A 13,185-nucleotide genomic window follows, 5' to 3' on the forward strand; every position below is an offset into this window, starting at 1 on the left:
GAAAGGTATTCATTGAAAAATGTTTCATTACACCAGTGTAATGACTACCATGTAATTATTTTGGTCAGAAATATATCTCCCTTATCTACACCCATAACAAAAATAGGTTTCTTTTCAGCAATCAATTTAAAAATCTTTTTTTAGAATATCATTAAATAAAGGTTTACATGATTTATTAAAGGTTTTAATTTTTGTATAAAATAATACAGAGTGCATAAGACTTATTTTTTAGGAAACATGAATATTTTTAATTTTTGTAAAGAAAAATATTGTTTGATTTTTACTTTTTTTATTTTATACAGTAATATGTATTTAAATAATTTTTTTTCATCCTTTCAGATATCAAAAATCTTAACTTTAATTTTCTTTAAATAATGTTCTAACAATTTTGTTCTTATGTTTTTTATCCAATCATGCGTTTGCATTTTAAAATTATTTAAAGATTTGGACTTAATATTAACTTTATTATTATCTTGGTTTTCATAATACTAAGACAACAATAATCTGTTTTAATGGACCATAAATTATAATTGGCATTTATTCTTATTATCGTAAGTGACAAATATGATAACAAGAATTGTCAATAAAAACTTGATTATGTGATATGAGAATAAATTACGACTACAATATGTTAAACAGCAAATTATCAACAATTGTTAACTTAAACTATCAATAACAGAAAAACAGTTCATTGAATACAAAATATATGAATGAAAATTTTTTTTCTGTAGTATTATTAAACCAAATATACCTCTATTTTTGGTTTTGTTCTAAAGAGATGAAAAAAAATTATTTAAATACATATTAATTAAAAAATGTTTGAATCATACAGTTTTATCCTTTATAACATAATGTTTTTTTAATAGTTTCCAAGAACGTAAGTGTCTTATTTTTAAGTGATCACTTGTATAACCGTGTTAAATTAAAAATGATAATCATATCAATTAATATAATATAATGAATATAGTATTATTATTTACTGTTTTATGTATGTTAAAACCTATGTTCCACCATTTTTGCAACTCTAGGAATTTAAATGTATACATAGAAGGTTAACATATCTACTCTGGTAGACATAAACTTAACAAAAATATATTAATGAGAATAATTTTTTTTTATCGACTAATTGTTATAAAATTCATCGACAATTTCAACACTTAGGACACGTGTTTCATTTGACCCCTGAACACTTCATTAGGTAGGTGAAAAAATGTTATGTTAATAGATACCATGGGTCTGATAGACCCATATAATTAAATCGATTTTACTGTAGTATGGTAAAACTTTATTTCTACAAATGTAAATAACAATTACATAGACATACTTAGAAATATATTTTAACAATTACGAAACAAAAAAAAAATATATTTAGGTCTGATTGACCCGACCTACCTAAATGTAGGAAATGTATTTAAAGGGTTAAATATATTTCTAGTACTTGGACAGTAATGCACCGACTCATGTTTATTCTTATCAATTATGACAGTAGCCGATAAGAATAATAGTTATTCTCGTATATTACGATACTGTGGTTCACTACTTAAAGTGTTCACGGCATAAACTGTTGTAAAAATTAATCGGGTTAAAATTAAATTATGTACACAGAGTTTGACTAAAGATTGTTGTTATCCCAAAACTTAGAACTAAATTTTCTTTTTAATAAAATTTTAGTCAATATGATCAACTATAAGTCTTTTAGATTATGGAGGACATATTTAGGAACTGAGTATAGAACTTATGATGTAAAGAAAATTAGTACGAGAATTGAACCCGTTAAAATGTCTTTCACTTCTTACGAATCGGCTAGTGATAGTAACCAAGATTCACCATTGATTATTATGCACGGACTATTTGGTTCAAAATCTAATTGGAATAGTCTTTCCAAATCTCTTCACAATTTAACAAATAGAAAGGTATGTTACATTATCATATACGTTTTATCTTAACCCATTTGAGCATCTTGCATATATATTATTAGTTTAATAAAATAAAATGGTTATTGTGTATTCTTTCTGATGAATCAATTTATTAAAAATTGATTATATGGTTAAAATTTTATAGACATTTTAATAGTATAGTGGTCGCATTAAATAAACATTAGTTTTGAAATTATTAAAATAGACAAAAATTAGTAATTTGTATTACAACACAATTAACAAAACAAAAAAAAAAATGATCAACTTATTAATATTTAGTCAAATATAATTCCTTGCATTGTTTAATTTATGTGATGAAGTATTGAAATCCTTTTATTTTGACAGTTTGCCAAAATTTAAACTGTGTAAACAAAATTATAATTAGAAATTTGCCTGCTAAAGTAATTTTAGAATTATTTATCTCACTGATATTTATTTTAGATTCATTTTAAGCCAATTGTATTTTTTTATATCTACTAAGTAAATCATTTTATATATTTTTTTTTATAAATTTGACCTTTTACCTGCCAACAGGGGTGGATTCAAAGTGACAACTTTTTCACAAAAAATTAACTTTTTTAACTTAACTTTTGAAAGTGTTCCGGAAATACTGACACTTTTATATATATCTTAAGTTAAAGCTAATGTAATATACTTTATTATGAAAAAAAAAATTTTCATTGTAAAAACAGACATCAAAGTTAATAAAAAAAATACAATTTTTGTAAAAAAATTCTTTTTTATATTCTTAACTTTATAATGCTATAACTTTTTGAAAAATGTATGGATCATTATATTTTTTTTGAGATAAGTACTATTTATATTTATATATATATATATTTATTTATTCATATATTACACTTCTAAATCATAAAACTTGTAATCAGAATATAATTAATGAAATACCACGACCCCACTGTGCTGGGTTTTTTTTTTATAACAGTACTGTTATTCTAAAATCAAATGTATTTTTAATAGTTAAATAATAAAAAAGCTTGACTTTTGACTTCAAAGTTTTGAGCTTCAATAAATTTTGTTTTTAAAGATCAGATTCCACTTATATAATAATTAATATAAAAAAAATTGTTTACCACTTTTTACTAATTTTATTTATTATGTAATTATTTATATACACAATTGATATGTTTGTATGAAAGAATATTAAAAAAAACAAAGTTGACAATCCTTATATATATTATGTTTGTCTATATAAAAATTATATAAAATTTTATATAGAAAAATTTTTTTATTTTATCATTTCTTGGAAATACTTGTTACTTGCTTTTCGTAACTTTATACTAGAAAATTCTGATCACTATACAAATTTTTTATACTATTTTTAAGTGAAGTTTTATTATTTTATTTCTACAAATAAAAAGAAAACACTTTTAAAGGTCATTTCTGTAGATGCAAGAAATCATGGTGATTCTCCTCACTCAGAAAAACATACATATGCACACATGGTTGAAGACATAAAACTTTTGATGGATGATTTAGGCTTGAAAAAAGCTTCAATGATTGGTCACAGTATGGGTGGTAGAACAATGATGTATTTTGCAATCATCTATGTAAGGTTTGTTTTAATATTTTGATCGTTAAGATTATTTTATTGCGTTTCTAATATTTTAAATATTTTTAGCCAGATCTTGTAGAAAGTCTTATACCTGTTGATATATCACCAATAAATCATAAAATTGGAGGCGAAGGATTATCTTCTATTCGAAATATTATTAACGCACTTTCTAAAATTGATACTAACTTAAATATGCCTATTTCAAAAGCTCGACTGTTAATTGATGATCAACTTTCTAGTTCTATTGAGGTGTGTATTGAATTTTTCTTCTTATAGGACTAACTATTAGGACTGTTTTTTTTTTACTTTATTTTTTTACAGAGTCCAGTTCTTAGACAGTTCCTTCTGGTTAATCTTATACAAGTAAATAACCATTATACATGGCGTGTAAATTTAAACGCAATAGATTCCAATTTTGATAATGATATAAGTGTATTTCCAGAAGTTAATTCAACTTATAATGGACCTACTTTTTTTATAGGGGGTGGTCTTTCAAAATTTTTAATCCATGAAAATCATGACGCGATAAGAAAAATATTTCCCAATGCTAAATTTGAGTACATCTCTGATGCTGGGCATTGGTTACATGCAGAAAAGCCTAATGAATTTTTAAAATTAGTGACTGAATTTTTAGCTACTCATTAATTCTAAAGTATAGAATGTTGAGAAAATTAATCATTCTTTTAAAATGTATAATAAAATTAATTAAATAAAATAATGAATCAGGTTATTTGTAAAGCAAATAATTATATAAGAAAGTTGGATAATTAATTTTTGATACAAAAAAAAATTTGAGTACTTTACATGAATGTTGTTAATGTTGTTATTAAAAACAAATTTGCAATTTATTTATGGACCTTATTCTGTATAATATTTCTTTTAATCTAAAAATTTTGTTAAATTAACTTCACGTGAGTATCATGTAAATTTTATTTCAACAAAATAATAATTTTAATGTGATTTCAATAATAAATAATAAATAAATTGTTTTAAAATAAATTATTTAAATTTTTCTATCCAATAGATAGATTAGTTATTTCAAACTGGTTAGTGTCAATAACTATCTATTATGTAATGATATGTTAGTAAAATTGGTAAAATTTCTTTTTGTGTTTTGATACACTATTTATATTAAATTAAAAGTGAATAGAACAAATTTTCAATCATGGTTTTTTAAAATCATTTTAATAGACTATACAAATTTTCAATTTTTCAGTGAATGATTTTTTTTGTCATCTATTAAGCACAAAGGTCATAAAATATGTTACTTTTACAAAAAGGCAATAAAAGAAAGAGTGTCAAATTTGCAATTTTGTAATTCTAAAAAAGAAAAAAAGTTAAACACAAAAAATGACAATAAATAAAAACTAAATTTAAATAATATTTCATGGAGGATTTAGTATCTGAAGTTTATTATTGTTACAAAAAAAAAAAAAAAAATTATGGCAAACTAATTTTAATTAAAATTCTTTTTACATTATTTTTAAAAATTATAAAAATACAAATAACTAAAATTCATGAAAATTTGACTTTTAATAGTTATTAATATTGTTTTATTTATAAACTTCTCATTTGATGGACTTGTTAACATAATAAATGTCAATATTAATTATTCACATAGAAATTTTACATAATTAACTATTAATTCACCTTTGACAAAAGTTTCTACCATAACAGTTTAATCTTTTCAATATTGAAATTTAAAAAAAAAATAATTATGTACATAAATTTTATTACAAAGTTATTTAAGTTTCTTTTTTTGTTTTACACAATCCTTTAATCATTTTTTTTTATAAGAACTAATAACATTAAGCTAATTAATAATAACTTGTGTAATTGAATTTTGATCAATAGTAGGTTAATTAGAAATAGTATTTACAACTGCTCTTAGGTCCCTCACTTTTTTTTCTAATTCCAATATTGTAGATCCCCTAAAAATAATAATTTTTTATAATAATATTTATACATACTAAGGGTAATCCTTTAAATCATAGTTACATTTCTGACAAGTTTCCTTTTATCACTAATTCTTGTTCAAGAGTTAATCTAAAAGAGCGGTTCCCTGATGTTTGTCGATTAGATGAAATAGATTCTTGCTGAATTATATTCCATTTATCTTTTAATTCCTCTATACGTTTATTCATTGTGGTCATTTTTGATTTATACATTTCTAATAATTCTCGTTTTTTTTTTGTTGACACACTTTCAGGTGTAACTGATACTAATTTCATGAGAACTGTAGATGCTCTAAATATATTAAAATTAGTTTTACCTATTGCTTTATACTAAAATAGTCAGTGTATAACATAGCAAAAAAAAAAAAACTTACCTTTTTGTTAATTCTTCTTGTTTGTTATTAATTTCATCTAATTTCTCAGCTTTATTCTCAACATCTTCTTGTAATTTTAAACGAGCCTCTTCTAATTTTTGCATTTCCAATAACTGTCTTTCTTTAGCATTAATTAACATTCGCACTCTGCGTTCAATTTCTTCCGAAACAGTTTTATGTTTTTTTATGGTATCTTCTCTCATAGTAGTCATAGATTGTAGAATCATCTAAAATAAATATTTGAATTATAACTTAAAATTGTTAGAATTATTTTATACTGACATAGTAAAAAAAAAAAAAAACCCAGCACAGGGGGATCGCGGCACAGTGGTGACGTGGTATAGTTGGATCAAGTATTATGATATCTGACAGTGATTAAAATAACTATAAAAAAAAAACGCTTCGATGCAAATCTTTAGATAGTGTATAATTTTAAAAAATTGGTAGATTATACCAAAAGCAACATGATCTGCTAGTTCTTTATTAATATCCTGATTCAGATAAAGATATATGTAAGGGATTATAAAAAAATATTATTTTTCATAAAAAAATTATGTTGATCCATACACTTTTCAATAAGTTATATCATTATAAAGTTAAAAATGTAAAAAATAAAATCGAGAATTTTCACACAATAGCATTTGGTAGCTATTTTCACCGTGAAGATAAAATAAAGTCCGAAATTTTTTTTTTTGCATAATAAAGTACATTACATTAGCTTTAACTTAAGATATATATAAAAGTGTCAGACTTTCCGGAACACTTTAAAAAATTAAGTTGAAAAAGTAAATTTTTTGTGAAAAAGTTGTCATTTTGAATCCCCCCCTGTAGGCAGGTAAAAAGTCAGATTTATAAAAAAAATATACCAACTGATAGGTAAAGACATCATGCATCTATAAAAAAAAAATTATATTGATCCATACATTTTTTAAAATGTTATAGCATTATAAAGTTAAAAAAATATAAAAAAGAATTTTTTTACATATATCGTATTTTTTTTATAAACTTTGATGTCTGTTTTCACCATGAAGATAAAATAAAGTCCGAAAATTTTTTTTTGCATAATAAAGTATTTTACATTAGCTTTAATTTAAGATATATATAAAAGTGTCAGACCTTCCGGAACATTTTCAAAAGTTAAGTTGAAAAAGTTAATTTTTTGTGAAAAAGTTGTCATTTTAAATCCCCCCTTGTGGGCAGGTTAAGGGTTAAATTTATGAAAAAAATATACCAAATGAAAGGTATTGATATTATGCATCTATATAAAAAAAAATTATATTGATATGTTCATTTTTGAAAAAGTTACGACAGTTTTTAGTAAAAAAAATTGAAAAAATTTCGAAAATAAGCGATTTTTAAATTTGTAATTTTTTTGGAGGTTTCCCCCATTTACGGGGAACGAGGGAATTTTTTTCAATTTTTGAGGATAATGTCTTCGACTAGATACGATTTTTGATCTTTTGACGTATCATTGAAAGAAATCGGTTCGGTGAGAACTGAGAAAAAGTGGTAACAGACAAAAAAAAAAAAAAAAAAAATAAACATATCTTAGTAAAACCAATACCTTCTCAGCTTCGCATCGAAGCTAAAAGGTAAATTACCTGCATTACAATATGAGGTGGAATATCTGATCCTAATTTCAGAAGAGTATTTTTAGATCCATTGCCAGTTTGTAGCAATGTTGATATAAATGAACTGAAATTATTGATATCATTCTAAAAAAAAAAAACAATTAGTCTAGAATGAAGTGGAGTAATAGCACGCAAATTTCATTCTGAAAATATATTAGTTAAACAATTTTTGAGCTTATTATAAAAACGTTATGAAATAAAATGAGATATTTAAAAAAATTGTGTGCAAATTTTATTGATAAGATGGTTTTTATTTCAATTTATTCAAAATGGATCAATTAATTAATTTTTCTAAGTTGAAGATAAGTATTACAAGAAAATTTCATTTTTATAAATTTTGGTTTGTAGTTTGTAAAAAAAATGAACTAAAAGACTTGAAAAAAAAATACTATTTATTTAATTTATTTATTGACACAAGCAATAATTTACATAAATATTTAAAAATTCAAATACCATAAGTATTTATTCACATTTATCTTGTTAGTGAGGCAATTGTATAATTAAAAATGAATTAAAAACTTCAAGCTCTTTATAAATAAAACAATATATAGATTTTTTGTGTAATATTTAAAATATATATTACAATAAAATTAAAGAATAAAAATTTATTAAGTTCAAATTTTTAAAAAATTTAATTATTCTTTCAATTAACAAAAATATTTAGTTTTATAATCAAAATTTTGATATCATTCTTCAGATACAAATATTTTTATCAAAAATGTAATACATTTTTTACTTTTTAAATAAAATATGGATTAATTAATTTTTTTAAATTTAAGAGACATAAAAAATCAAATTTAAAACACTTGTTAATGTATTNTAAATTTAAGAGACATAAAAAATCAAATTTAAAACACTTGTTAATGTATTTAAAAACTGATTAAAAAAAATTATATTCTTTTAAAAAAAGAAAACTGAAAATAAACTGGTATTTTTAATAATAATAATAAAATTCTGATCTTTACTATTGATTATAACAGTATGAATCAGAAAAATATTGCTAGTTATATTTTAAGTTGAAAGGTTAACTTTGCTTGTTTGATAATAAATCATTGTATAGAAGAGCAATTTCTTCTCTTTCTATAAGATAGTAAAAATTAATTTTCAAAAACTATATATGGTTAATACCACTGGTATCTACAAATAAGCATCAATAATACCATCCAACCAACAATATTAAGAACTTGATAAAATATGAAAATAATTTACATTTTCAGTACTTTCAGTTTGATTATCTAATTCGTTTTCATCATTGGCAATGTATAAGTTTGCAATTGATGCTTTATTGTGAATATAGTCTGGAATAGATTGTGTAACAACTTCACCATTGCTCAACATAGTAACTAATAAATCAGTAGGAAAATTTATCACAGAAAATCCTTTGATTGGTTTTGTTTCTCCATTCATAAGTCCAGTACAAATGTAATACTCTACAAAGCTTTGACCTAGTATATCTGGAGAAGCTTGTTGTTCATCTAAAATGTTATTTGTTTTTATTATTAATGTAATTACTTAATTTTATAAAATAATAATTTACCATTTACTGTTTTAGAAAATTCTTCTAAAAGTTCACCTAAAGGTATAGTGACTGAATGCACACCAGTGTTATGTAAACACCAATACCTAGAAGGAACACCAAAATCATTTTTCAATTGTAATATATTTGAACTACCATAATCATCATTAACATCAGAAATGTTGATTCCTAATTCTAGTTCAATAGTTTCGATGATGTGTAAACTATATTCTAATTGTTTTTCGTTGGACATATATTCATCCTTAAGTATTCAAAAAAAAAATGTACTCGTCAATAACACAAGCTCATAATAAAAAATCTTACTTGGTTTTGTATAACTGGTAATAGTAGACAATTATAAAGTTCGCCAAAATTAGAAGCAATAACTACTGATGGAGGAACAGTTTCCAAAACTAGTATAGAGCAGGCATCTTCACTATAATTATCATCAGCTGGAGGGTACATACTTAATGGTCCAGTTAATTTAGCAGATTGAATAGTCATAGAATCATCAACAGTAGTATTCAAACATAATACTTCACCTATTAAAAGAAAAAGTAATATAATGAAATAATAATCAGGACAGCATTCTAAGTACAATTTTTTATTGTATGCTACCACTATCGTTAAAATTGATTCGTATTATTATTTTTAAGTTTTCCAAAAAGTAGTATGCTATTAAATGTTGCGTATTTCTAATGTTTAAGAAATATGACATTTTTGGTTTTTGTTTCAATCATACCTAATCCTTGAACAACATTTTATTTAGTTCTGTAAAATTAAAAAATCCTTTTGGTATTGATTAGTTTGTCCATTTAACACAAACCCCCCATTTAATATCGATATATATTCTAATAAAAAAGTAAAATCATTTTTTATTCATAATTCTTTTATTACTTAAAACACGATTCAGAATTTGGCTTAAATGCATTTTACCACCCCATCGAGATTTTTCAAATTTTTTTTTTTAAATCAATTTAGTTTTTCATACAGATTAAGAATATATAAAAATTTTTTGTCGGCGAAGTCTAGTTTAAAAGTTATGAGCTTTCAAAGATTTCAATAATCATATACATATTTTGTTATATACTGCTGTTTTTTTTTGATAATTTTCATTAATTAACTATAAAAAGTATTCTCGATGATGTAGTTACCGAGGAATAGTAAATTTAAGAGTATTTATGAGTACATTAAACGTGTTAAGGTAGTGTTGAAGTAAATAAATTAAATTTTTTTTTTGAATTTTTTCAATATTATATCACCATTTTAACATCAAGGTTTTATACTTGTTGGGTCACTGAGAATTTCAGTCGAATGAGTTTAAATAGGTTGGGTTTGGGCTTGACTTCTATCCTCTGGGGGTTTGGGGGCGTGAGCCCACATCCCATGAGAGTCCCGAAGGAGCTCGAATCGGTCACCGGAGCCGGCAGGCGTAGGTGACCACAACTTATATTTAAATGGGTTTGTATAACTCAACATTATAACATTAAGATATTAGTAAGTATATTTTGATACCTCAACAACTTAACTAATATCAACAATATCTAATGTAATAGTATTTTTTTTTTGTTTACAACAAGTGTTAATTGGTGTACATAATAAACAGTAAAAACTTTTATTTTATTGAATTAACAATTCTATGTAAAACACCACATCGTGGTCTTTTTTTTTTTTTTTTTCAAATTGAATTAATTGAGTTTCTTGTTATTTTTATTTCGTATTGCGTAAATTTGATGTGCGTAGTTTTGAAAAAAAAATTTGGAAAATCCTTATTTTTAAAGATAATTTTGGTTTTAGGATTTTTAGAATGAGGATATTATGTAATAATTACGTCATTATAGTTTCACAATAGTATCATGAGAAAAAATCCCAAAAATTAACAAAAAAAAAATAATTTTTGAGCTATTTTTAGTTTTTGACGTTTCAACTTTAAAAAGCTATAACTTTTGAACCAATTTTTTCCGACAATTTTTTCAAACACTTTTGAAAAAAGCATTGAAAAATACACGTTTAAAAAAAAAAAAAAATGAAAAAACTCGATGGGGTGGTAAAATGCATTTGTTCCCAGAATTTAATAACTGTTGATTTTTTGCCTAATGATAATTTTATAATTTATATTGGATAAAAAAGCTATGTATTCATACATATTTTAAATAGTGGCGTTCAAATGAAAAAGGGATTAGGGGATAAATCCCCTAGACATATTCTATTTGACATTTTCATAAAAATGCCAATATTTTAGAAACTTTATACACCATAGTTCAATTAATAAATTATAAAGTAAAACTAATATGAAAAAAAAAGTAGTCCTAAAAGTTTTTTAGATTAAATTTCATGTCTTGGTTATTATCTGTATATGAATAAATTCAACGGAAAATTACTCTAAAATAAATTAAAAGTTTGCAACAAAAAAAAACATACCATTTCCTAGCAAAACTAAAATAGGCCAGATAATAGAAGGTTCTGACCGGACTTTTTCTCCTAGTAGTACAGGAGGAGCAAAATCAAAATCAACGGCAGTATCGCCAAGTGACACCGATAATCGAGAAGACTGTGGTCCTAATTGCCACACTGACGCTAATTTTCCTAAATTGTTTTCAACCTTGAACAGTCTCAAACAGTTCTTGTCATTTGTCAACACGATGAGATGGTTATCTTCTGGACTTCCCGGATACCACCGTACTCTTTTAATATCAGTCAAGTGTTTGGACACAAAATATTTATCTTGTAACAGAGAAGTGCTGTAAACAAAATAAAACAATATTATATAAAAAAAAAAATTATAATGATATACAGGACCAGATTAAGAGGGGACGAACGCCCAGTGACCATTGGGCTGAGAAGCCCATTTCAAATTTTATTAGTCTAGTCATGATTAGCGACAGTATTTATGGTTATTTGCTCATCACTTTTTTTTATAGCAGCGATATTTTCCATTAGGGGGCCATAAAGGTCTTAATCCGGCCATGATAATACATAGTCAGTGTATATAGGTGTTCAGTAAGTAAGGAGAAGGTTTTCTATTGTTCTCATTGTTTGTAACAATTAACCTGTTTCCTTACTTACTGTACACTCTGTACAATACACAGATTATAATTATACAATTTTAATTTATTTAAAGTTTTAATGATCGTCAACAACTAAAATATCTTTGTGATTTCCCTATCTATTGTGCATTTCAGAAATATCCTTTAAAATGGGCTATTTTATGTTACGGCCTATGTTTATTGGTCGGCTGCGAGAATTAAAGGCGTTTATCGCCTATTGTATTTTTTTTCTTAGAGTAGTACACCGCGATACACCAAGCTGTTAAAATATATGCAAATTATTTCACTTAATATTATTTGATAAATGTGTATTATTAATAATTGTGGCACGATGGTCACACTAGTTGTTGACAAAACTAGTGTTAAGCTGAGCCTACCGTCGTAGGTGAACGGATGGGTGACCATGCGTGCGCTTCTACGGTTGCGAAAAAGCACCATGTTCCTAGCGCAGAAGGCAACGGGAAACCACTGCACTTAAATTTCCCCAGGACATACCAATCCAATTGATATTAACCAACCAAACGGTTGTATATATATAAAAAAAAAATAAAAAAAATTCTGAGCGTACGAATACATTTAATTTCTTTAATAGTATTCTCGCTCAACCCGCAACAATATATAAAAAAAGCAAGTTCTTATTATTTTTATAATATTTAGTTATAATAGAGATCACTTTCCAATAACGATTGAGACATTTTTTGAAAGAAAGACGTTGATCCTAAAACTCCCGTATGGATACGCCTAATTTAATAATACTTATTACCAACATCAGAAATTAATAATAAATCAGTAAAAATTGGTAAATAAACTAAACTAAGATAACATAATAAAATAAGTCAATATAATTTAAAATTGTTGGCAAAGTTCACGATATAGATTTAGGCTGTGGAGAGAATAGGAAATTTAATGACCTAAACACGTCTATTTTTTCATACATTAAAGCTCTTTATCCAATAAAATTACAGAAATAGAAATACACACATAAATATACATATAAACAAACGTTTAATGATTATTAAGATAAGAAAATAATAGGTATGAATGGTAACTTTATAAATAATTAATTTAAATAATAAAATGCATACAGCTTAATTTTAGTCGTATAAAACAAGTAAAAAAAACGAAAATAAAAAAATTGCTTTAATCGTTTAACCTGCCAACGCGTGAATAATT

General features: G+C 24.6%; 2 protein-coding genes across 2 annotated transcripts in view; one reads left to right on the plus strand and one right to left on the minus strand.

Annotated features, from left to right (window-relative positions):
• The first annotated feature begins 1,503 nt into the window (after positions 1-1,503).
• Positions 1,504-4,190, plus strand: LOC126907574 (protein ABHD11-like). Its single transcript, XM_050688946.1, has 4 exons — positions 1,504-1,913; positions 3,311-3,484; positions 3,556-3,738; positions 3,811-4,190. Exons 1-4 carry the CDS (start codon positions 1,677-1,679, stop codon positions 4,132-4,134), a joined length of 918 nt encoding a protein of 305 aa, XP_050544903.1. The 5' UTR covers positions 1,504-1,676; the 3' UTR covers positions 4,135-4,190.
• A 660-nt stretch (positions 4,191-4,850) lies between these two features.
• The window catches only part of LOC126907567 (nuclear pore complex protein Nup88), a 33,564-nt gene continuing 25,229 nt past the window's right edge, over positions 4,851-13,185 (minus strand). The window contains exons 3-10 of the mRNA XM_050688932.1: positions 11,387-11,706; positions 9,290-9,507; positions 8,987-9,227; positions 8,659-8,924; positions 7,420-7,533; positions 5,819-6,045; positions 5,488-5,736; positions 4,851-5,420 (exon numbers count right to left, since the gene is read on the minus strand). Of these exons, the coding sequence (XP_050544889.1) occupies positions 5,348-5,420; positions 5,488-5,736; positions 5,819-6,045; positions 7,420-7,533; positions 8,659-8,924; positions 8,987-9,227; positions 9,290-9,507; positions 11,387-11,706 (1,708 nt within the window). The 3' untranslated portion in view covers positions 4,851-5,347. The remainder of the gene's footprint in view (positions 5,421-5,487; positions 5,737-5,818; positions 6,046-7,419; positions 7,534-8,658; positions 8,925-8,986; positions 9,228-9,289; positions 9,508-11,386; positions 11,707-13,185) is intronic.

Source organism: Daktulosphaira vitifoliae, unplaced genomic scaffold, assembly GCF_025091365.1.
Source record: "Daktulosphaira vitifoliae isolate Bord-2020 unplaced genomic scaffold, ASM2509136v1 Scaffold_5, whole genome shotgun sequence".
In the NCBI taxonomy this organism is placed as follows: Eukaryota; Metazoa; Arthropoda; class Insecta; order Hemiptera; family Phylloxeridae; genus Daktulosphaira; species Daktulosphaira vitifoliae.